The sequence below is a fragment of the Ictalurus punctatus genome, chromosome 23, assembly GCF_001660625.3.
Source record: "Ictalurus punctatus breed USDA103 chromosome 23, Coco_2.0, whole genome shotgun sequence".
NCBI classification, from domain to species: Eukaryota; Metazoa; Chordata; class Actinopteri; order Siluriformes; family Ictaluridae; genus Ictalurus; species Ictalurus punctatus.
In genome coordinates this window covers 20,668,723-20,691,222 of record NC_030438.2, presented here as the reverse complement: position 1 = coordinate 20,691,222, position 22,500 = coordinate 20,668,723, and the positions used below count along the sequence as shown (strand labels likewise).

At 44.7% G+C, this 22,500-nt stretch overlaps 4 protein-coding genes across 6 annotated transcripts in view; all 4 read left to right on the top strand.

Annotated features, from left to right (window-relative positions):
* Positions 1–5,762, top strand: part of xrcc1 (X-ray repair complementing defective repair in Chinese hamster cells 1) — a 12,744-nt gene extending 6,982 nt beyond the window's left edge. For all 3 annotated transcript variants that reach the window (XM_017491143.3, XM_017491140.3, XM_017491141.3), the window contains exons 9-18: positions 1–143; positions 360–570; positions 1,071–1,187; positions 1,552–1,645; positions 2,599–2,677; positions 3,339–3,405; positions 3,534–3,682; positions 3,809–3,899; positions 4,050–4,125; positions 5,209–5,762. The exon at positions 1–143 is cut by the window's left edge and continues 2 nt beyond it. In XM_017491143.3, coding sequence (XP_017346632.1) covers positions 1–143; positions 360–570; positions 1,071–1,187; positions 1,552–1,645; positions 2,599–2,677; positions 3,339–3,405; positions 3,534–3,682; positions 3,809–3,899; positions 4,050–4,125; positions 5,209–5,316 — 1,135 coding nt within the window. In that variant the 3' untranslated portion in view covers positions 5,317–5,762. The remainder of the gene's footprint in view (positions 144–359; positions 571–1,070; positions 1,188–1,551; positions 1,646–2,598; positions 2,678–3,338; positions 3,406–3,533; positions 3,683–3,808; positions 3,900–4,049; positions 4,126–5,208) is intronic.
* Positions 5,763–7,683: 1,921 nt separating this feature from the next.
* Positions 7,684–11,944, top strand: drd2l (dopamine receptor D2 like). The gene is made up of 7 exons (XM_053674983.1): positions 7,684–8,348; positions 8,700–8,809; positions 10,035–10,171; positions 10,446–10,651; positions 11,068–11,154; positions 11,304–11,583; positions 11,746–11,944. The coding sequence occupies exons 1-7, from the start codon at positions 8,061–8,063 to the stop codon at positions 11,940–11,942; spliced, it is 1,305 nt and encodes a 434-aa protein (XP_053530958.1). The 5' UTR covers positions 7,684–8,060; the 3' UTR covers positions 11,943–11,944.
* A 722-nt stretch (positions 11,945–12,666) lies between these two features.
* On the top strand, positions 12,667–17,067 carry LOC108278024 (uncharacterized). Its single transcript, XM_053674982.1, has 10 exons — positions 12,667–12,745; positions 14,139–14,787; positions 14,929–15,030; positions 15,259–15,393; positions 15,523–15,688; positions 15,778–15,956; positions 16,054–16,149; positions 16,267–16,409; positions 16,541–16,696; positions 16,782–17,067. The coding sequence occupies exons 1-10, from the start codon at positions 12,734–12,736 to the stop codon at positions 16,848–16,850; spliced, it is 1,707 nt and encodes a 568-aa protein (XP_053530957.1). The 5' UTR covers positions 12,667–12,733; the 3' UTR covers positions 16,851–17,067.
* Positions 17,068–19,294: 2,227 nt separating this feature from the next.
* The window catches only part of ethe1 (ETHE1 persulfide dioxygenase), a 6,551-nt gene continuing 3,345 nt past the window's right edge, over positions 19,295–22,500 (top strand). The window contains exons 1-3 of the mRNA XM_017491210.3: positions 19,295–19,724; positions 20,411–20,555; positions 22,182–22,330. Of these exons, the coding sequence (XP_017346699.1) occupies positions 19,578–19,724; positions 20,411–20,555; positions 22,182–22,330 (441 nt within the window). The 5' untranslated portion in view covers positions 19,295–19,577. The remainder of the gene's footprint in view (positions 19,725–20,410; positions 20,556–22,181; positions 22,331–22,500) is intronic.

Here is a 22,500-nt window from a genome sequence, read left to right as displayed (position 1 = left end):
TGCTGTATCTGTGAAGAGAAAGTTTGAGTTCAGTAAAGAGAGACAGGATGCCCCCCCTCCCCCCACCAAGAAACACACACCTCCACCCAAACCCATCACAGAGACTGCTGAACACACACACACCTCCATGAGCACAAAAACAGGTCTGTAACACACACACACACACACACACACACACACCTTGTAGTTATTGGTTACAGTGTAAATGGTCAGATGAACAGAGAGAAGGATGACTGAAAAGATAGATGGAGGGACGGACGGACAGATGGATGGATACATAAAGAGAATGAGGAGGAAAAACAGTAAACATGGATAAATAAGTAAACAAACAAACATTTGATTAATCTGTCCTTGTCCAGCCCCCTTTTCCCAGAAGTCCTTGGTGCGGAAGTCCTCTGTCAAGCCCCGCCCCCGGGCCTCAGAACCAATCCCCTTTAACCGCATGATGGAGGGTGTGGTGTTTGTGCTGAGTGGATTTCAGAACCCGTTCCGTGCAGAACTCCGAGACAAGGCTCTGTCCATGGGGGCGCGGTACCGACCAGACTGGACCCCGGACTCCACACACCTCATGTACAATATACACACACACACACGATAGATACAGTGCATCCAGAAAGTATTCAAAGCGCTTCACTTTTTCCACATTTTGTTATGTTACAGCCTTATACAGGCTGTGAATACTTACATGTGTTGTTTTGTTTTTGTTTTTTAATAAATTTGCAAGGATTTCAAACAAACTTCTTTCATGTTGTCATTATTGGGTATTGTTTGTAGAATTTTGAGGAAAATAATGAATTTAATCCATTTTGGAATAAGGCTGTAACATAACAAAATGTGGGGAAAAGTGAAGCGCTGTCCGGATGCAGTGTGTGTGTGTGTGTGTGTGTGTGTGTGTGTGTGTGTGTGTGTGTGTGTGTGTAATGTTTTTTTTATATATATATATATATATATATATATATAATATATAATATATTATAACTCTGTAATAAAGCCAAAAAATAAAGTGTGAAACCTCCGTTTGTGTGTGTGTGTGTGTGTGTGTGTGTGTGTGTGTGTGTGTGTGTGTGTAGATGCGCCTTTGCTAACACCCCTAAGTACGGTCAGGTGAAGGCAGCAGGGGGACTGATTGTGCGGAAGGAGTGGGTGATGGACTGTCACAAGAGGAAACAGAAAATCTCCTACAAAAGGTGTGTGTTCACTGTACAGCTCTATATGACCAACACACTCTCTCTCTCTCTCTCTCTCTCTCTCTCTCTCTCCCTCTCTCTCTCTCTCTCTCTCAGGCACTATCATTCTCTCTCTTTCCCTCTTAATATTCAATCTGGTGTGTGTGAGAGATGTATTCAGTATTTAAAAGCTGTATCTGTAATGAGTAATTAAAGCAGCCACTTCCTTTGAACATAAGTGTCTAACAGACACACACACAGAGCAGAGTAGATGGTTTTTGTGTATTAAGAGTTTTTGAGCATCTAGGATTATATAAGTTAAATTTATATGAATTCTTTGTTATTAATGATTATTATAAGTGATTATATGTAAATGTCTCTGTAGGTATCTGATCGACGGAGCAGAGTCGAGCTCGGAGGAAGAGGAAGGGGAGGACAGCGCTGCTGAGGAGCTGAGACCTGATGAGGAAAAGAAAAAAGTAATTGAATATAAATAATATATACTGAAACAGACACGCGCACACACGCACACACCGGTAGCTGTATGGATTAGTTTTCCATGTGGAGGTGTGTGATGTAATTATTCCCGGAGTATCTCTAGGTAAAGATCTCTATATCCCGTCTGAACACACCTGTGGGTAAAGATTGCGTTATATCCTGTAGGAAATGTGTTTTTTGTATTTTTTCTTCAGCGTAAAGACGCTCTAGGAATCTCTCGCTCTTTTCCCAATGCGTCTAAAACTCATCGTGATAAAATATAGTTGAGGTGTAAAAGGGCGTGTCGGAGAAGTGACACTTCCGGGGGTTTTAGGAAAGTTATTGAGTTCCTAGCATAGGTACACACTACAGACGTGTGATGGTCATGTGACCTACTAATGATTGTGTGGCCCCTTCAGGTGGTTTCAGTGTTACCTACATGGCGAAGACACGCCCCTTTCTGTCATTTAAACAGATCACTTATCACATGTGAATCAATCAGAATTACTCAATTTCTCCCTCTCCCTCTCTCTCTCTGTCTCTCACTGTCATGCTCTCACTCACTCACTTTCCCTCTCTCTCTCACCCTCACTCACGCTCCCTCTCTCTCTCTCTCTCTCTCTCTCTCTCTCTCTCTCACCCTCATGCGCTCACTCACTCACTCTCCCTCCCTCTTTCACCCACCCCTCACTCACACTCACACTCTCTCTCTCACCCTCTCTCACTCACTCAACCTCACCCTCATGCTCTCATTCTCTCTCTCTTTCTTCCTCTCTCTCTATATCCTCTTCCTCAGTCCCTCTTTAGCAGTTCTCAACAAATTCCCATAATCCTGGAGTTGTGATGTCGTCATAGAAACATCTCAGATATGACTTTCTGTGTCACACTGTGTGTGTGTGTGTGTGTGTGTGTGTGTGTGTGTGTGTGTGTGTGTGTGTAAAACCCCTTGTTTCAGAAGAGTCTTGAGAAGAGACACAGCGCTTCCATGAAATCAGTGAGAGAGGAGAGGAGCGACGGAGCAGTGGACGAGCGAGGTGAGGTTCACACACCTACAGAGTCAATGTACACTTCTGCTCTTCAACTCATACAGGGTATTTAATTCACAGTAACACACACACACACGGTATTGGACAGTAATGAATGTGAGAGCGGTGGAGTGTGATTATTAACAGATTATTAATCCTGCACACTGAGTGTAAATTCTAACAGCGTGCCTCAGATGATGTGCTCCTTTCATCTAGACAGATCTTTCCCCCTCAGCTCATAGTGCTTATGAAGTGTGTGTGTGTGAGTGTGTGTGTGTGAGAGAGAGGGAGAAGGAGAGGTGCTTTAATGAAGAGGCTGTAGATAGGGCTAATAAACAAGTGTGTGTGTGTGTGTGTGAGAGAGAGATACAGAGGGAGGGATGATGTCTGGCTGCAGGGCGTTTTGTCATGGTTCTCATTTCTATGTAAATTCAACACTACAAGCGGCTTTTGACTGATCCTCGTTCACTCAAACCTGCTGTGTTCTAATCCGCTTCATCTCCACTACTCCCTACAGTTCTAGGGCACTTACACTTATTCCTGCTCCCTACACCGCAGAATGATTTACTCAAACTGTGTCGTGCTTCAGTTCTTTCACTAAACGCTGTAGTGTGTGTGTGTGTGTGTGTGTGTGTGTGTGTGTGTGTGTGTGTGTGTGCACACTCCACAGAGGAAGAGGATGATGATGATGATGATGATGATGGATCGGGCATGGACACTGAAGATGAGCTGAGCAGGTAAACAGGGTTTGTTTATGCGGCAGTTTCGATTCATCTTGATGAAGGTTTACCGTGTTCATTAGATCTGAGACGGTGATACTGGTAACCGCACATGGTGCTCAGTGGTGTGTGTGTGTGTGTGTCAGAGTGGAGAAGAGGAGAGAGGAGAAGGCAGGACAGGAGGACAGAGGAAGTGGAGGAGGAGAGGAGATGGAGGATGACCAGTATGGAGGCTCTACAGATGAGAACACAGACGCAGAAGAAGAGGAAGACAAACCCATTCCAGAGCTACCAGGTGTGTGTGATTAAGAAGGAGCATTTATGATCCAGGTGTGCATGACTGCAAAAGATGTGCATAGTAACTCTACCTCTCTTTCTCTCTCTGTCTCTCTCTGTCTCTCTCTCTCTGTCTGTCTCTCAGACTTTCTGACAGGAAAGCGTTTTTATCTTTATGGGAAGTTTCCGGAGAATCAGCGACGCCTGCTGCAGCGTTACATCATCGCCTTTAACGGGTGAGACAGAAACACATTAATGATCGTTATTATAATAATAATAATAATAATAATAATAATAATACAGTACTAAACAACAACATACAAATAAACCAGTTTAAGTAAACGTCTGTGTGTGTGTGTGTGTGTGTGTGTGTGTGCGCGCACCAGTGCTGTGGAGGACTACATGAATGAGAAGGTCCAGTTTGTGATCACCAGTCAGGGATGGGACGACACCTTCGAGGACGTGAGTGAAAATATATAAATATACACTGATGAGCTGGAACATTATGAGCACGTCCAGGTGAAGCTGATTATCCCGTATCATCGGTGCACGTCAGGGGCGGGGTTACTCCGTGGCTTGTGGGGTGAGTCTGGCTCAGCAGTGCTGAGGATCTTCTGAGCGTGGACTGTGGTGTTGGAGGCCCAAGGCTCCTCGATGTAACGAAGACCGTCAGATCTGGAAGGATTACTGTGTCACAACACACTGCGTCTCACCCTGCTGCTTATGGAGCTACACAACTTCAGTCTGTCAAGTGCCACCTACCTAAACATCACTGTGGACCAGCTACACCCCTTCATGGTCTCTAAAGGCAGAATGATGCGCCCTGACACACTGCACACATTGTTCAGGAATACTCTGAGGAACATGGCGAAGAGTTTAAGGTGTTGCCCTGACCTCCAGATTCCCCAGCTCTCAATCCGACCGACATCGTGATTCCAGATACCACACGGTACCTTCACAGGTCTTGGAGGGACCAGAGGACCAACCGTATATTTGGCAGGTGGTCATAATGTTTTGGCTCATCAGTGTGTCCAATAAATCTACTATATCTGTCTCTGTATTACAGACAGACAGACGGGGTAAAGATGCAAAAAGGAATAAAATACAAACAATTTAGGAATCTCTCTCTCTTTCTCTCTCTCTCTCTCTCTCTCTTCTCTCTCTCTCTCCCTTTTTCTCTCTCTTCTCTCTCTCTCGCTCTTCTCTCTCCCTCTCTCTCTCTTCTGTCTTCTCTCTCTCTTCTCTCTGTCTCTCTTCTCTCTCTCTCTCTCTCTCTCCCTCTCCCTCTCTCCCTCTCTCTCCCTCTCTCTCCCTCTCTCTCTCTCCCTCTCTCTCTCTCTCTCCCTCTCTCTCTCTCTCTCCCTCTCTCTCTCCCTCTCTCTCTCTCTCCCTCTCTCTCTCCCTCTCTCTCTCTCTCCCTCTCTCTCTCCCTCTCTCTCTCTCTCCCTCTCTCTCTCTCCCTCTCCCTCTCTCCCTCTCCCTCTCTCTCTCTCTCTCTCTCTCTCTCTCTCCCTCTCTCTCTCTCTCTCTCTCTCTCTATGTCAGGCTCTGATGGAGAACGAGAATCTGAGTTTTGTGAAGCCCACGTGGATTTTCGCCATTAATGATCGGCAGAAGATGTTACCCTATCAGCCCTATACTGTCGTGCCCTAAAAAAAACACACCTCCACTGTAGTGAATGATTATTAGGAGCATTACACCCTATATCCCCCTCACACACACACACACACACACAGACTCCATCATCATCTTGCGCTGGTGTTTTATTAGAATGTAAAATGGCCGTCCTGCTCGGCCGCGTCTCAATCCCACTCCGGTTCCACACCACGATGAAGTGGAGGTTTGAGCACAGATGTGTTTGTGATGAAATGTAATTGGTAATTAGTATTTGGAATGTGTGTGTGTGTGTGTGTGTGTGTTTTATCTGTTTATCTTTGAAATAATCCAGACTTCAGTTTGTGACTGTAATGATTTTATTTGTTAATTATTAGATTTAAATTTTGTTGTTTAATATGTTACTGATTCTGTTTCGTTTCTCATGAAAGACTTTGTGTTGATTTATTTCTCCGGATATAATAAAGTTAATTTTGTTACACATACACTGTGTTTACATTCATGTGTTAATAAAACATAAGTTTCATTATTAACTGAATTATTAAATTAACATCTGGATTAATGTTCACAGCTCAGTCCTGCCTTAAATTAAATGAAAGATTTAATTTTCTCTTATTAAAGATTTTGTGTAGTTCTCTTTAAACAAAAGCACTGTGTGTGGGAGAGTGTGTGTGTGAGGGAGAGGGAGAGGGGGAGAGGGAGAGAGGCTGTAGTGCGCGCTCCTGTAATTCCCAGTCACACACTCCGTGCTGCTGTCGAGAACGAAGCGGAACCGACACCAAGCGCAAGTGACTTTCATATCATTACGTGATATTAAATATTTTTACATTAAATTATTAAACTGTAATTAGGGTTAGAATTTATCTTCATGTATCAGTAGTAATGTAATGTGTGTGTGTGTGTGTGTGTGTGTGTGTGTGTGTGTGTGTAAATTAAAATATGCATTATGAAACATTATTCCTGTTATAAAGACTGAGGATTAATATCAAATTATAATACAGTGATGTTTTAATGTCAGTTTTTCATTTGCATTTCTTCATTATTTTTCATAGCGATAGTTCTCCTGTCCACCTGTCTGTCTTTGTCTCCCTCTCACTCTCTCTCTCACTCTCTCACTGTCTCTCTCACTCTCTCTCTCACTCTCTCACTGTCTCTCTCACTCTCTCTCTCACTCTCTCTCTCACTCTCTGTCCCTCTCACTGTCTCTCTCACTCTCTCTCTCACTCTCTCCCTCTCACTGTCTCTCTCACTCTCTCACTCTGTCCCTCTCACTGTCTCTCTCACTCTCTCTCTCACTCTCTCACTGTCTCTCTCACTCTCTCTCTCACTCTCTGTCCCTCTCACTGTCTCTCTCACTCTCCCTCTCTCCCTCTCACTGTCTCTCTCACTCTCTCTCTCACTCTCTCCCTCTCACTGTCTCTCTCACTCTCTCACTCTGTCCCTCTCACTGTCTCTCTCACTCTCTGTCCCTCTCACTGTCTCTCTCTCTCTCTCCCTCTCACTGTCTCTCTCTCTCTCTCCCTCTCACTGTCTCTCACTCTCACTCTCTGTCCCTCTCACTCTCACTCTCTCTCTCTCTCTCTCTCCCTCCCTCTCACTGTCTCTCTCTCTCACTCTCTCTCTCCCTCTCACTGTCTCTCTCACTCTCTCTCTCTCGCTCTCTCTCTCTCTCTCCCTCTCACTGTCTCTCTCACTCTCTCTCTCTCGCGCTCTCTCTCTCTCTCTCCCTCTCACTGTCTCTCTCACTCTCTCTCTCTCGCTCTCTCTCTCTCTCTCCCTCTCACTGTCTCTCTCACTCTCTCTCTCTCTCTCACTCTCTCTCACTCTCACTGTCTCTCTCACTCTCTCTCTCTCTCTCTCTCTCTCTCTCTCTCTCCCTCCCTCTCACTGTCTCTCTCTCACTCTCACTGTCTCTCTCACTCTCTCTCTCTCCCTCTCACTGTCTCACTCTCTCTCCCTCTCACTGTCTCTCTCACTGTCTCTCTCACTCTCTCTCTCGCCCTCTCACTGTCTCACTCTCTCTCTCACTGTCTCTCACTCTCTCACTCTCCCTCTCCCTCTCTCACTCTCACTGTCTCACTCTCTCTCACTGTCTCTCTCTCCCCCTCTCCCTCTCACTGTCTCTCTCACACTCTCACTCTCTCTCCCTCTCACTGTCTCTCTCACTCTCTCACTCTCTCTCCCTCTCACTGTCTCTCTCACTCTCTCACTCTCTCTCTCCCTCTCACTGTCTCTCTCACTCTCTCACTCTCTCTCCCTCTCACTGTCTCTCTCACTCTCTCTCTCGCCCTCTCATTGTCTCTCTCTCTCCCTCTCACTGTCTCTCTCACTCTCTCTCTCGCCCTCTCATTGTCTCTCTCTCTCTCCCTCTCACTGTCTCTCTCTCTCTCCCTCTCTCACTGTCTCTCTCTCTCTCCCTCCCTCCCTCACTGTCTCTCTCTCTCTCCCTCCCTCCCTCACTGTCTCTCTCTCTCACTCTCACTGTCTCTCTCACTCTCAGAGAGAGAAGGGCAGTAGTGGCTTAGCGGTTAAGGTTCTGGGTTACTGATCAGAAGGTAAAGCCCCAGCACTGCCAAGCTGCCACTGTTGGGCCCTTGAACAACCCTCTCTGCTCCAGGGGGCGCTGTATCATGGCTGACCCTGCGCTCTGACCCCAACTGCCTGACATGCGAAGAAAAGAATTTCATTGTGCTGTAATCTTTGTGACCAATAAAGACTCTCTCTCTCTCTCTCTCTCTCTCTCTCTCAGGATGAAGTGGTTAGTGAAGTGTTGAGTGTTGGTGATGATGAATGTGACGGGACACACCCCAGACCCTGTGCTGTCTCTGTCCCCTGTCCTGTCCCAGCTGAACTGCACTGTAGTGCCCCCTGTTCCCCCCCTGCGCTATAACTTCTACGCTGTGTTGTTGGTGTTGTTGATCTTCTGTGTGGTGTTTGGAAACGTGTTGGTGTGTGTCGCTGTTTCGAGGGAGAAGACGCTACAAAACACCACCAACTACCTCATCGTCTCCCTCGCTGTCTCTGACCTGCTGCTCGCCACGCTCGTCATGCCCTGGGGGGTGTACCTGGAGGTCTCACTTTCTCTCGGACACACACACACACACACACACACACATTATTCAGTTATTACACTGGTTCACGGTGTTCCACATATGATTATTGTACTGGTTTAATGTATAACACATGTTCATTATTGCACTAATAAATTGGCAGAGAATGTCAGTAAAGTGCACCTGCCCAGGCTGTAGTGTACTGAAGTGTGTAGTAAAGGTGGGGCTGGGTGGAGGTGGAGCTCTGGGTGCACGATGCAGTGCTAAGTTGAGTGTGGTGAGGACTTTGGGGTAGAAACTGTTCAATAGTCTCCAAGTGAGTGCCCTGATGGTCTGATAGTACTGTGTGTCTGTGTGTGTGTGTGTGTGTAGGTGGTGGGTGAGTGGAGATTCAGTCGTTTACACTGTGATGTGTTACTGACTCTGGACGTGATGATGTGCACAGCGAGTATCCTCAACCTGTGTGCCATCAGTATAGACAGGTCAGTGCTCCTCACCATCACCACCGCCATCACCACCACTATCCATCATCACAATCATCATCATCACCTTCATCACCTTCATCACCATCTTCACCATCATCATCACCATCACTATCCATCATCACAATCATCATCACTATCCATCATCACAATCATCATCATCATCATCACTATCACCATCATCACCTTCATCACCATCATCACCATCATCATCACCATCACTATCCATCATCACCATCATCACCATCATCATCATCATCACCACCATCATCATCACCACCACTATCCATCATCACAATCATCATCATCACCTTCATCACCTTCATCACCATCTTCACCATCATCACCATCACCATCACTATCCATCATCACAATCATCATCACTATCCATCATCACAATCATCATCATCACTATCACCATCATCACCTTCATCACCATCATCATCATCATCACCACCATCATCACCATCACTATCCATCATCACAATCATCATCACTATCCATCATCACAATCATCATCATCATCATCACTATCACCATCATCATTATCATCACTATCACCATCATCACCATCACCATCATCACCATCATCACCATCACCATCATCATCACCATCACTATCCATCATCACAATCATCATCATCATCACCATCATCATCACCACCACCATCACCACCATCACCACCATCACCATCATCATCATCACCACCATCATCATCATCATCACCATCATCATCATCATCATCACCACCATCATCACCATCATCATCATCATCATCACCACCATCATCATCATCATCATCACCACCATCATCATCACCATCATCACCATCATCATCACCATCATCACCATCATCACCATCATCACCATCATCATCATCATCATCATCATCATCCATCATCACAATCATCATCATCATCATCACTATCACCATCATCATTATCATCACTATCACCATCATCACTATCCATCATCACAATCATCATCATCATCATCACTATCACCATCATCACCATCATCACCATCATCATCATCACCATCATCATCACCACCATCATCATCATCATCATCATCATCATCATCACCACCATCATCATCACCATCATCATCACCATCATCACCATCATCACCATCATCATCACCATCATCATCATCATCATCATCATCACTGTCATCATCATCATCATCATCCATCCTTCAGATAGTGTGACACTGTACATGCAGGTACACAGCTGTTGCCATGCCGATGCTGTATAACACACGGTACAGCTCGAGGAGGAGAGTGGTGCTGATGATCACCTTCGTCTGGTTCCTGTCTTTCGCCATCTCCTGCCCCCTACTGTTCGGTCTTAATAACACAGGTAATCTCACTCTCTCTCACACACACACTAATTTATCAAATTTATTAATGAATATTGTTTGGTGTTTGTTGTCAGTTATTAGTTTGAAAAGCTGTAATGAATTTGTTGGTTCCCTTCTCCCCTCTCTCCCCTCTCACTCCCCCTCTCCTCTCTCCCCCCCCCCCTCTCTCTTTCTCTCCCTCCCTCTCTCTCTCTCTCTCCCTTCCCCTCCCTCCCTCCCTCTCCCCCTCTCCACCTCTCTCTCTCTCTCTCTCTCTCTCTCTCTCTCTATCAGAGAGTACAGAGGGGCGGGACTGCAGCTTTACTGATCCCGCGTTTGTCATTTACTCGTCTGTCGCCTCCTTCTACGTTCCCTTCATCGTCACCCTGCTAGTGTATGTGCAGATCTGCGTGGTGCTGCACAGACGAGGCAGACGGACGGCTCCAAGCTGCAGACACACATCGACCACGGAGCGAGCAGACACCCTGTGCAGACACAAAGTCAGACACAACACACATTAAAACACCTAAAGACTCACCCACACGTCAAGATCAAGATTAGTGTCAAATCCAGAATCTAAATTAGAATCAGCATTAGAATTATATTTACACTCTGAATAAAAATGATTACTATAAACTGAATTAGAATCAAGGTCAGGGTTCAAATTAAAATAATTAAAATAATTAGAATAATTCAGAGATATTAAAATGAGGATCAGACAGAAAAACAAAAGCAGTAGGAAACAGAGTGGATTTAAATCTGAGACAGAATGAGCATTAGAACAAAAAAAAGTAATGGTTAGAGTGTGTTATTGTTGGCTCAGTTGTATTCTGGTGTGCGTGTGTGCGTGCGTGCGTGTGCATGCGTGCGTGTGCATGCGTGCGTGTGCATGCGTGTGTGTGTGTGCATGAGACAGAATAAATGGACTCATCCCGAGGATGTGAAACTCTACACACTAATAATGAAGCCAACGCCCACAAATGCACCTCAACAAAAAAAAGTGGTGAGTTATAAACACCTCTGGAACAGACTACTGCTCAGTCTGTCCTCACTGTTAATGTACACGTATAGAACACGTGATGAAGGGAGACATGATCCCTGTCTCTCTCCTTGTCTTGTCTCTCCCTCCCTCTCCCTGTCTCTCTCTCACAGACGTTGGTAAAGGAAGTGACGGATTGTCCTCTGGACTCAGGGTCAGTGTGTTTACAGAAGCGTGCAAAAACTTCTGTCTCTGTTTCTATGGTACTGGGCCACGCCCCATCATGCCCCACCCCTTCATGCTCCGCTGTATCCACCTACCCCCAAGCTCAGCTAGGATGGAGGAAGAGGGACGGAGGAAGAGAGAGGAGAGGAGGGGAGAAGGAGAGAACAAGAGGGCGAATGTCTCAGCAGAAGGAGAGGAAAGCAACACAGATGCTCGCCATTGTACTAGGTGAGAGTGAGACAGACAGAGAGTGAGACAGACAGAGAGAGAGTGATTTTTGACAAACACAAAGGCATGTATAATTTCAGATCACTGGAGCTTTATAAGAGAATCATCTCTCTGATATTATGCATGACAGTGATGAAGGAACTGTGTGTGTGTGTGTGTCAGGTGTGTTTATTATCTGCTGGTTGCCCTTCTTCCTGACCCACGTGTTGAAGGCTCACTGTGGAAGCTGCTGCATCTCTCCGTCTCTGTACAGCACCGTCACATGGCTGGGCTACACCAACAGCGGGGTCAACCCCATCATCTACACCACCTTCAACATTGAGTTCCGCAAAGCCTTCAGCAAAATTCTGCACTGCTGACCACAAGAGAGTGTGCGAGAGCGTGCAAGAGCGTGCGAGAGATTATTAGGCATGGTTATTGCCCCGTAATGGTTAAGGATGCACTGTGTGTGAGTGAAAGCAGGGACTCCAGCGAGACTATCATGCAGCATAACTAAAAGGGAGAACCGGAAGGAACACAGACATGAGGACTCCCTGGGACATAATGCGACCAGACACTCCACCATCAGCACACCTGGGTGAAGGTGTGAAAGCGACAGCATCCAAACATCTCTAGGCTCATCATCTCTCCAGATCTGCTCCTTTACCTAAAAGAAAAGCTAACAACAACAACACCTGAAAACTTAAACACTGAGACTGTCTGAGTCCCGAACACCGACTGGAAGGCTGTTCTGTGACTGTGAGGCTTTGTAAGGGCTTTGACCCGTCCAGGCATGTATACGATCCTCACATCCACACACTCCGACCCACACTCATGAATATTTCAGTGTGTAAAGCACAGCTCTCTGTTACACACACACACAGGACATGGAGACAGGTAGGATGAGGCGAGGGGGGATGGAAGGACGACAGGGAGCAATGCATTCTGGGATATATAGGTATATAGATGGAGTGAGAGAGAGAGAGAACTGAAGAAGTTTGAAGGAAGAGTAAATTACCCTGGGGGTGAGACAGCTGTCTGTGGTTTTATTTGTGTTTAAATTGGGCTTTTTGTCTTCAAGCTGCCTTTCAGAGAAGATTTTATTAACACTGGCAGGTTCAACTGCGGATCTTCTGAGAAGAACACACACACACACGGTGCAGAGCTCATCATGATGCTGCAGGTAAACTCGTTTCCAGTTACTATTTCAGAATATTTCTCAGCCGATGTCCTCGCTGCTCTTTTCAATTAATCACTGAAAATCATCACAACTTTATTGTAAAGCTTTATTTATTTATTTATTCTTCTCCTTGTTGTTATTTATTTATTTATTTATTTATGTACAGATCTGAGAATGTAATTTATTCTGTTGTGGAGTGAGACACGCTGTCCATGAATAATTCAGCATTTGTGTACAAGAAGACATTTATTTTAAAGTGTGTTCTGTGACCTTGAGCTTACTGAAGGATAAATGAATAATTTAATGTTGTGTCTGTGAGCAGTCATTCATCTCTCTCTCTCACACACACAGACAAACACACACACACACACACACACACACGTAATTTCTGTCTGTAGTATTTGTAGGTAAGTGCCATCCATTTCTGTCACAGAATCCTGATCATATCAGTAATTTGGCCGTTTGAGCTGAAGCCCTCATGTTTTTATAGATTGTAAACTTTTGGAGAATAAATAATCACAAATGAAGTGAAGGTAAAACCATCAAGACTTATAATATAAAAAATGTTAAATTAGAATTTGTAAATGAATTTTACTTTAACAAGCTAACAGTCAACAAATAAAGATTGTCACAGGATGCTAACAAGCAACAGGAAGCAGCACACTAATCAAACAGGAAGCAAGTTCCATATAAGGTGGTAAATACAGAGTATGCTGGGTCAAAAGGGACAGAATTAACACAAACGTCATATTTATTAATCTATTTACAAAATCACAATTTGTACATGTACGTCTGATTACTTTATACTGAAAAATAGTTCCACATAAAATATATTAATATTAATTTAAAGGTTTAATTAATTTTTAAATGAAAGTGTGTGTGTGTGTGTGTTTATAATAAAAATCTACTTAATTAGAAATGATTAAAATTAAATATGGAGCGGGATAGTGGCTTAGTGTTTAACATGTTCGCCTCGCACCTCCAGGGTCGGGGGTTCAATTCCCACCTCTGTGTGTGTGGAGTGTGCAGGTTCTCCCCGTGCTTCAGGGGGTTTCCTCCAGGTACTCTAGTTTCCTCCCACAGTCCAAAGACATGTGCAGTAGGCTGATTGGTATTCCCAAATTGTCCATGTGTGAGTGTGTGTACCCTGCAATGGGTTAGCACCTCGTCTATGGTGTCCCCCGTCTCGTGCCCCGAGTCCCCCTGGCACAGACTCCGGGTCCTGCGACCCTGTGCAGGATAAACGTTACAGAAAACAGATGGATGGAAATTAACATTACAATCAAGACATGTTTACATGAAAGTTAAATCTGTAGCTACAAATATAATTGTTTATCTTTATATTTTTATTGAATGCTGTTGAACATTAATGCATATCAGTTATTTCTTCTTTCAGACTCAAGCTCTGCCCCCAAAACCAGCCCCGCCTTCAGTTTTAGCTGTATCTGTACCTATAGCCTCACCTCCACCTACAGACATAGCTCCACCCATGACTGTGGCTGTGGCCCCACCCATATTTCCCTCTTCTCTTACAATTCTGCCTTCACTAACAGCCCCAGATTTGGCTCCACCCACAGCCCCACCTACACCTTTAACCCTGCCTCAGCTCATAGCCCTGCCTCCAGACACAGATTTGTCTCCTTCCACAACTCCACCTCCACATAGCGTCCCACCCCGAGCCTCAACACCTCCACATAGAGTCCCGCCCCGAGCCTCAACACCTCCACATAGAGTCCCGCCCCGAGCCTCAACACCTCCACAGGCTCTAACACTACCCTCTGCCTTGTCTTCTGCCATAACACTACTGCCCCTCCCACCTGCTCCAGAAAGCCACGCCCTCATTTTCAACCCCAATCCCATCCCCACTCCTTCATCCTCCTCCACCTCTCAGTCTGCCCTAGAAACACAACATCACTCGTCTGGTGAATCCCTCCATCCTCAGCAGATGACTTTTGACCTGAGCCCTAACATTGACCTCCACCTTGACCTCGACCCCCCAGTGGGTGGAGCTGATCTGTGTAAAGGAGTTTCTGATGAAGCATCAGGTGCTACACCACTTGCCCTTATCACCCTCCCCTGAGTAAACAAACAAACATCACTAACTACATAACTAACTAAATAACTAGCTAGCTAAATAAATAAGCACATAAATAAACAATCCACAATTCTGGTGTTTTCCTGTCCAGCTGTGTGTGTGTTCAGACTGTGGCCTGCGTGTCCGTCTCGCTTGGCGTTAATTACAGCTCTGATTCCATTCTTCATCATCGTCATCATCACCATTGTCACAGGTAAACACTTGCACAAGGAAGAAAATTAAAATCACATTTGCCATTCCAAAAAATATCTACATTCAGTATAAAGTGTGTGGTGTGTTAGCATTAAAATCACAATGTAATAGAAAATTTATATGGAATTATTTCGATATTTATAAAGTGCTCATGATGAAGCATAACTGTAGAAGTGCACTCGAGAGGATTTGGGATGGAATGGATATCTGCTCTTTCTCTCCTTGGTAGTGAGTTTTGTGTCTTTCCCGCCGAAAATGAGAGACCACAGCGCCTCCTGTGACATGAAGTGGAACTGCAGCCTGACATCAGTGCCACCATATACACCTAAACTTCCTGTCAATCAAACACTAAACATTTCCTCAGGTAGTATACACTTCATTATCATCACTACATCACAGTTTACATGACAAGAGAGGATAATAAACAGGGTCACACACATTGTGTGTGTGTGTGTGTGTGTGGGTGTGGGTGTGGGTGTGTGTGTTTTCTCAGACTGCACTGGTCTAGCAGGGGTCTTGGGACGGATTGTGGGGGGGACCGTGGCTCGGCAGGATCAGTGGGTGTGGCAAGCCGGTCTGCAGTGGAGGGGCCAGCACGTGTGTGGGGGGGCCATAATCACCTCAAACTGGGTCATAACTGCTGCTCACTGCTTTATGGAGTAATACACACACACATATACATACATACACACACACACACATGCACTCAGTCTCACTCCAATAATGCCCTGCTGTCTCTCTCTCTGAGGTATGACCTGATGCTGGAAGCTGATTGGCAGGTTGTGGTCGATACACTCATCGTGTCTGATGTGTCACACGGTCAACGCTACAACACACTGCGCATACACACACATCCCAAATACTCAAAACAAACCAATGACTACGACCTCGGCCTGATGCTCACACACACTGCCATGAGGATGGGGGGTGAGCAGTGTGTGTGTATGTATATGTTTAACCCTGTGATGTGAAGTGTTATGATCAGCATTTTGTCATTAGCTCAGCATTTTGACTGTGTGTGTAGACAGTGTGCGCCCTGTGTGTTTGCCGATTGTTCCTCAGTCGTTCCCCATCGGCTCGTCCTGCTGGGTGACCGGATGGGGCTTCACACACGAAGGAGGTACAAACACTACACATTAATAACTATACGCAGTACACTACACAAGATGCACTTACACTATTATACTCTGTGTGTGTGTGTGTGTGTGCGCGTGTGTGTGTGTGTGTGTGTGTGCAGGCTCAGTGTCGGCTCAGCTCAGACATGCGCAGGTTCACATTATTGATCAGACAGTGTGCTCTGGTTCCTCAGTCTACGGTTCCTACATCACTCCCAGAATGCTTTGCGCCGGGGAAATGGAGGGCGGAGTCGACTCCTGCCAGGTAATCAGGCCCTCTCACACCCTTGCCCACTACTCCTTGATTGCGTGCCCTTCACCATGTTTGTTATTTTATTTGCTAGCTGAAAGATGTACACTTTGTAGACATCATGACATTTGTGTGTGTGTGTGCAGGGGGACAGCGGGGGCCCCCTGGTGTGCGAGACGGCTGATGGGGATTGGCGGCTGGCGGGCGTGGTCAGTTGGGGTGACGGATGTGCACGACCGAATAAACCTGGAGTTTACACACGAGTGACGTCACTACTGCAGTGGATTAAACAACACACACAGGTACACACACACACACACACGCACACAAACACACACTTACATGTACTGTAATGAAACACGCTGATTAATATTCCTGCTGTTTCAGGGCGGGGAAGCGGGCGGATCAGTGGTCGTTCACACTGACAGCACAGTGGCACCTTATTCACCTGTATAGTGGGAATGTTGTATTAATGTGTATTACAGGTATAATCAGATTTCACCTGGTGTGTGAAGTGGAACAGCAGGTATGTTGTGTCCTGAACACTGGCACAGCCAAAATGATGATATTTAATGTTTTATATTTTCTTTTATTTAGAGTATTTAATGATTGGCCAGTAGGCCTGAGTGATCATTTCATTTTAATATTCTGAATAAACACACAACTTTCCTGAGATATTACAGGTGTGTTTTATTCACTCCTTTATTACATTATTACACACAGCAACATGCAGCTTTACTTTAAAGTAGACTTTTATACTAAAGGTTTTCTCTAGTAAAGGTATTTATTTGAAATCAACAATGATTTTGTTTTAAATCCTGAGAAACATTGAGGATAAAAATGTATGATGATGGATCATTAAATCACACAGCGGTATTCTACACGTGTATGTAAACACAACGTTCATGTAAAAATAACGTTCATCATGAAGAGAGGCAGAGCTTTACCTGTTAAAATTATTTCTTGCTCTCTTTGAAGTGTTGGCTAATCATTTTTCCTTAATCTCGTCTCTTTTACCCGTTCTATGATTATTATTATTATTATTATTCTTATTATTATTATTATTATTATTATTACTTCAGTGTGATACGAGCAGTATGGCATGAGTATGAGTTCTATTACAGGTGAATCCTGTCAGATCTTTTCTTACCTTTAATGTGAAATTGCAGAGTACACAAATAAAATGAATATCAATCAAACATTTATAAGAGAAAAAAAAACTTAGAATAACCTGGGTGTATAAGTATACACACCCCTAAAGTAATACTTTGTTGAAACACTTTTGATGCTATTACACCACACTTTTGGGGGAAGAATCTATCAGCATGACACATGTTGACTTGGTAATATTTTCTCATGCTTTCTTGCTAACACATTCCAGATCCATCAGACTGTGAGGGCATCTCCTGTGCTTCAGGTCACTCCACAGATTTTTAGTTGGATTCAGGTCTGGGCTCGGGCTGGGCCATTCAGAAACATTGATCTTCTTGTGGTGAAGCCGTTCCTTTGGTGATTTGGACGTGGAATCGAAGGTTCTGCACTAAATTAGCTGGTATTTGTAGATATTCATGATTCTCTCCACCTTGATAAAAGCCCCAGTTCTGGCTGAAGAAAAGCAGCTAAAGTGTGATGCTGCTGCCACTGCGCTTCCCCGAGGGGACGGAGTTCTTTTAGTGATGCAGTTTTTTTTTTTTTTTTGCACCAAAGATACCTTTTAGAATAATTATACCTTTTGGAATTGGTCTCATCATAACACATTTTGCCACATGGTTTGTGTGATTTAGTTGAGCTTGGAATTTTTTTTGTGAGAAAGGGCTTCAGTCTAGCCATCCGACCCCATTGCCCAGACGTGTGAAGAATACGAGAGATTATCACATGCAGAGAGGAATCAGTACGTGTCAGATGTTCCTGCAGCTCCTGTAATGTCGCTGTTGGTCTCTTGGCAGCCTCCCTGGTAAGTTTTTGTCTTGTCCTTTGGTAAATTTTGGAGGGACGTCCTGTTCTTGGTGATGTCACTGTGGTGCTCCATTTTGTCCACTTGCTGATGATGTCCTTCATGGTGTTTCATGGTACATGGAATATTTTTGAAATTTTTTTATACCCCTCTCCTGATCGATTTCTTTTGACAGTGAGACCCCGTACAGGCTTTGGCAGCTCTTTGAGGACCACGGCTTCAGCAGTCAGTTGAAACCAAGAAGGTGTGAAGAAAATTCTACAGAAATAGCTGATTTTTATGTGGGGTTAATCAGAATCATTTAATTGATGACAGCTGTATGATAATTCCTTTTAAACATGAGATTGAATGTGATTGGTTCATTCTGAACACAGCCACGCCCCCAATTATAAAAGGGTGTGTAGACTTATGCAACCGGGTTATTGTAACTTTATTTGTTTTTTGGATGGTGTGTGTGTGTATGTGCACGTGCAGCTGTTGATGAAGCATGGTGGTGGTAGGATTGGGGATGGGATAGGAACCAGTGAGAGTGGAATCTGAGAGGTTTCTGCAGAACTCCAGGTTCTGGAATTTCTCTGTGGGGTTTGTGTAGAAACAGTTTCAGCTTAATGAATTATTGCTAGAATTGGAATTTTAGATAGTGAATGCTGAAATGTGGAGTGATACACACACACACAGTAAATATCATCAGTCTTGGAATGTCCTTCTAACATCTCAGTAATCCTCAGTATTTAAGTTGCCTCTGTACAACACTTTGGTCCCTGGAACATAAATAAATGTGACTTGACTACAGAAACTTTCATTCTCACCTAAAGTACAAGTAAAGTCAATGAGGTCAAAGTGAGTTGTCGTCCCTTCCAATATGGCGGCGCCGTTGTCATTCCTATCCGTGGTGGATTACACTGCGCATGCGCACAGAATAACGTGCAGTTTAATTTCCGGGTTTGGACAGAACTGAATGGTCGGTTTGTGTTTTTAAAACAAAGAGAAAAGACAACAGGAGATATTTGTGTCTGGGAAATGTTTCGTGTTGTATAAGAGTCATGTCACTCTGAGCAAAATCACACACACACACAGCTCGCACGCGCGCACGTACACACACAGCTCGCACGCGCGCACGTACACACACACACACACACACACACACAGTTCGCACGCGCGCACACAAACACTCACTCGTGATCAGATCTCTACGCTAGTCCAGTGGTTTAACTGGTCTAACGGCTGTAATGGGTGTAATGAGTGTGTGTGTGAGGAGTGTGAGGAGTGTGAGGTCTCTGCTCTCGGCCCGGAGTGTCATTTCCCGGAAGTGTTCACACGGAGTGCACACAGGAGTGAGAGTGATGGAGTGCAATAAAGGACTAGTGTTCCGCCAGGTAAGTCTGCAACAACAATAACACACACACTAAATGTGTGAAACATACACACAAAAACACACGCTAAATGTGTAAAATACACACACAGCCTTCATTAATGCATCGTTAATAAGTTTATATCAGGAAACTGTTGGGCAATAACAGAGTTAAACTTTAATATGAGTGATGTGTCTCTTAGTGAAGGACAGATCTGAGGCTATTCAGAGTTTCTGGAATAAATGAGTTAGTGTTTTATTAACCTACACAGTGAGGAAAGTATACTGAGGATAAAGTGCTTTAAATAACAACTGTTTAAAATGAAAGAGTTAGGAGTTCGGCTGTATATCACTGATTTTATTTCCTGCTCATGTGTATGAACTATAGTGAGTTAAATCCGAGTTTATTGATGGGAGTGAACTTGTTTAGCGTAGGTAACATGTACTGTAATAAAGATAACACGGGTATGTAGTAAACAGGTTTTATCTGATGAATAATCTCATTCTGTATGAACACCAGATGAAACCTGCGCAGGTGCAACAGGTTACAGCCTATCAGCACCAAGAGTTCATTTACTCTGTATAGAGATTAGATATAAAACCTCTGTAACCCGCAGTGCAGATGATGGAGGGGTATAAAATGTGTAAATAATAAACTCTGTGTGTGTGTGTGTGTGTGTGTGTGTGTGTGTGTGTGTGTGTGTGGTGTAGTTGTTTGAGTCCTCCAGCAGTACCTACACCTACCTGTTGGCAGATGCGAGTACACGGGAGGCCGTGCTGATTGACCCGGTTCTGGAGATGGTGGATCGGGACATGAAGCTGATCGAGGAGCTCGGACTAAAGCTCACTGTGGCAGGTGAATATGAACACATGGAACACTAACACTCCTAATAAACAAACTCACAGAGCTATAATGGTTCTCTAACGTGTGCATATGAAGAGACTCCGGGCAGAAGCAGGGCATCGGGGTCAGGGGTGGAGCTGTGAGCCTCTAGATCTGCTCCTTTATCTAAGAAAACAACTATTCGCATAAAGCTTGAGTAAACGAATCTGTTTTCCACCTGGACTTAAACACTGTGTGATGTGTTGTTTAATGACTTCACTGATGTGCAGAGAGCTGGAGGTTCTGCTCTTATTAACCACTTCTGTGTTGTGCACTAAACTCTCACCCTTCTGTGTAGTGCACTAAACTCTCACCCTTCTGTGTAGTGCACTAAACTCTCACCCTTCTGTGTAGTGCACTAAACTCTCACCCTTCTGTGTAGTGCACTAAACTCTCACCCTTCTGTGTTGTGCACTAAACTCTCACCCTTCTGTGTTGTGCACTAAACTCTCACCCTTCTGTGTTGTGCACTAAACTCTCACCCTTCTGTGTTGTGCACTAAACTCTCACCCTTCTGTGTTGTGCACTAAACTCTCACCCTTCTGTGCTGTGCACTAGGTAGGGAGTAGGCACCGTTATTAAACTACATATTTGCTGCGTCCCAATTCGTCTACTGTCCGTCCTAAACAGTATCGGAGATGAGAATGAGTGTTCTCCGAATGGTCGGATGATGAAACGAGGATCCAGAGCTACCGGATGGTCAACTATTTCCAGTAGGTTTTCGAAGTGTGTATCCGTGGACACGTTTTCAGCTAATATTACCCACAACTCCTTGCATGAGGGAGGAGGAGTTTTGTGACGGTTTGCGTCGCCGAATTCTATCTGCAGATAATGGGGACGAGTGTAACGCGTTTAGAGAGGTGTAAATTATCGAATGAATGAAAAGCTGAAATGCAGCGAGGAGTGTTTACAACTGCGCAAGTGTTTCTCACATGATTCTCAATGTAATGTGTACTCTGATTTCCTCGCATTATTTAACTCATTCAACCACACGCACACACACACACACACACACACACACACACACACACAGGTCTGTCTGTCTTTTTCTTTCTCGCTCGTTACTGGAAGCTCAAACAGACACACCAGTAAACTCGGCTAATCCAACACAGATCAGAATCAGGCGTTACCTGCCGATTCAACCCGCCTCCTCTCCACCCACAGCTGAAGCTCGACCACGCCCTCGTCCTCGCCCAAACAATCGCATATATTATACATAGACCAAAACATTACAATGCAAAATAAACACCACAATGAGATGTCCAGATATTTTCCAGTTTGTCCGGTAAACATTATGGTTCCCAGACACGTCGATCAGCACTAAAATTTCTTATCGGAGTCTGTGGGTGACCGTGTGCGTAACTCGGCAACAACGCCGTCTTCCATTACGCGTCATGTTGGTATGTCCCAGTACTGTGTACTCTTTTACTACACACTCAAAACTATCTGCTTTTTCTTCACATAAAGAGTGTATAATTTTAGTGCATTGTATATAGTATAAGCGAATTGGGACGCAACAATTGACGTCTCTGTACAGGAAGTTAGTGTCCGTTCCTGACCGATGATTACTCGTAATCTTTTGTGTGACTCCGCCCACAGCGAACACACACTGCCATGCGGATCATGTGACAGGAACTGGGCTGCTGAAGAAGCGACTTTTCGGGGTGAAGAGCGCGATATCGAAACACAGTGGAGCGCGTGCCGACATCCTGCTGTCAGAAGGGGACGCCATTACTTTCGGAAAATACGTAAGAACGAAAAGCATCTTTTTTTACGCGCACTTATTTACACTCATTATTTATCAACACTATTAACACTCATGAATAATGTGTGCGCGTGTGTGTGCGCGTGTGTGTGCGCGTGTGTGTGCGCGTGTGCGTGCGTGTGTGTGCGCGTGTGCGTGCGTGTGCGCGTGCGT

Excerpts from the sequence above, each read along its gene's own strand:
- drd2l (XM_053674983.1), top strand. The coding sequence starts at position 8,061 with ATGATGAATGTGACGGGACACACCCCAGACCCTGTGCTGTCTCTGTCC. Across the intron at positions 10,172-10,445 it reads GTTCGGTCTTAATAACACAG|AGAGTACAGAGGGGCGGGAC; the intron begins GTAATCTCACTC and ends TCTCTCTATCAG. Across the intron at positions 11,155-11,303 it reads CACCTCAACAAAAAAAAGTG|ACGTTGGTAAAGGAAGTGAC; the intron begins GTGAGTTATAAA and ends TCTCTCTCACAG.
- LOC108278024 (XM_053674982.1), top strand. Across the intron at positions 15,689-15,777 it reads GCTGCTCACTGCTTTATGGA|GTATGACCTGATGCTGGAAG; the intron begins GTAATACACACA and ends TCTCTCTCTGAG. Across the intron at positions 15,957-16,053 it reads CACTGCCATGAGGATGGGGG|ACAGTGTGCGCCCTGTGTGT; the intron begins GTGAGCAGTGTG and ends CTGTGTGTGTAG.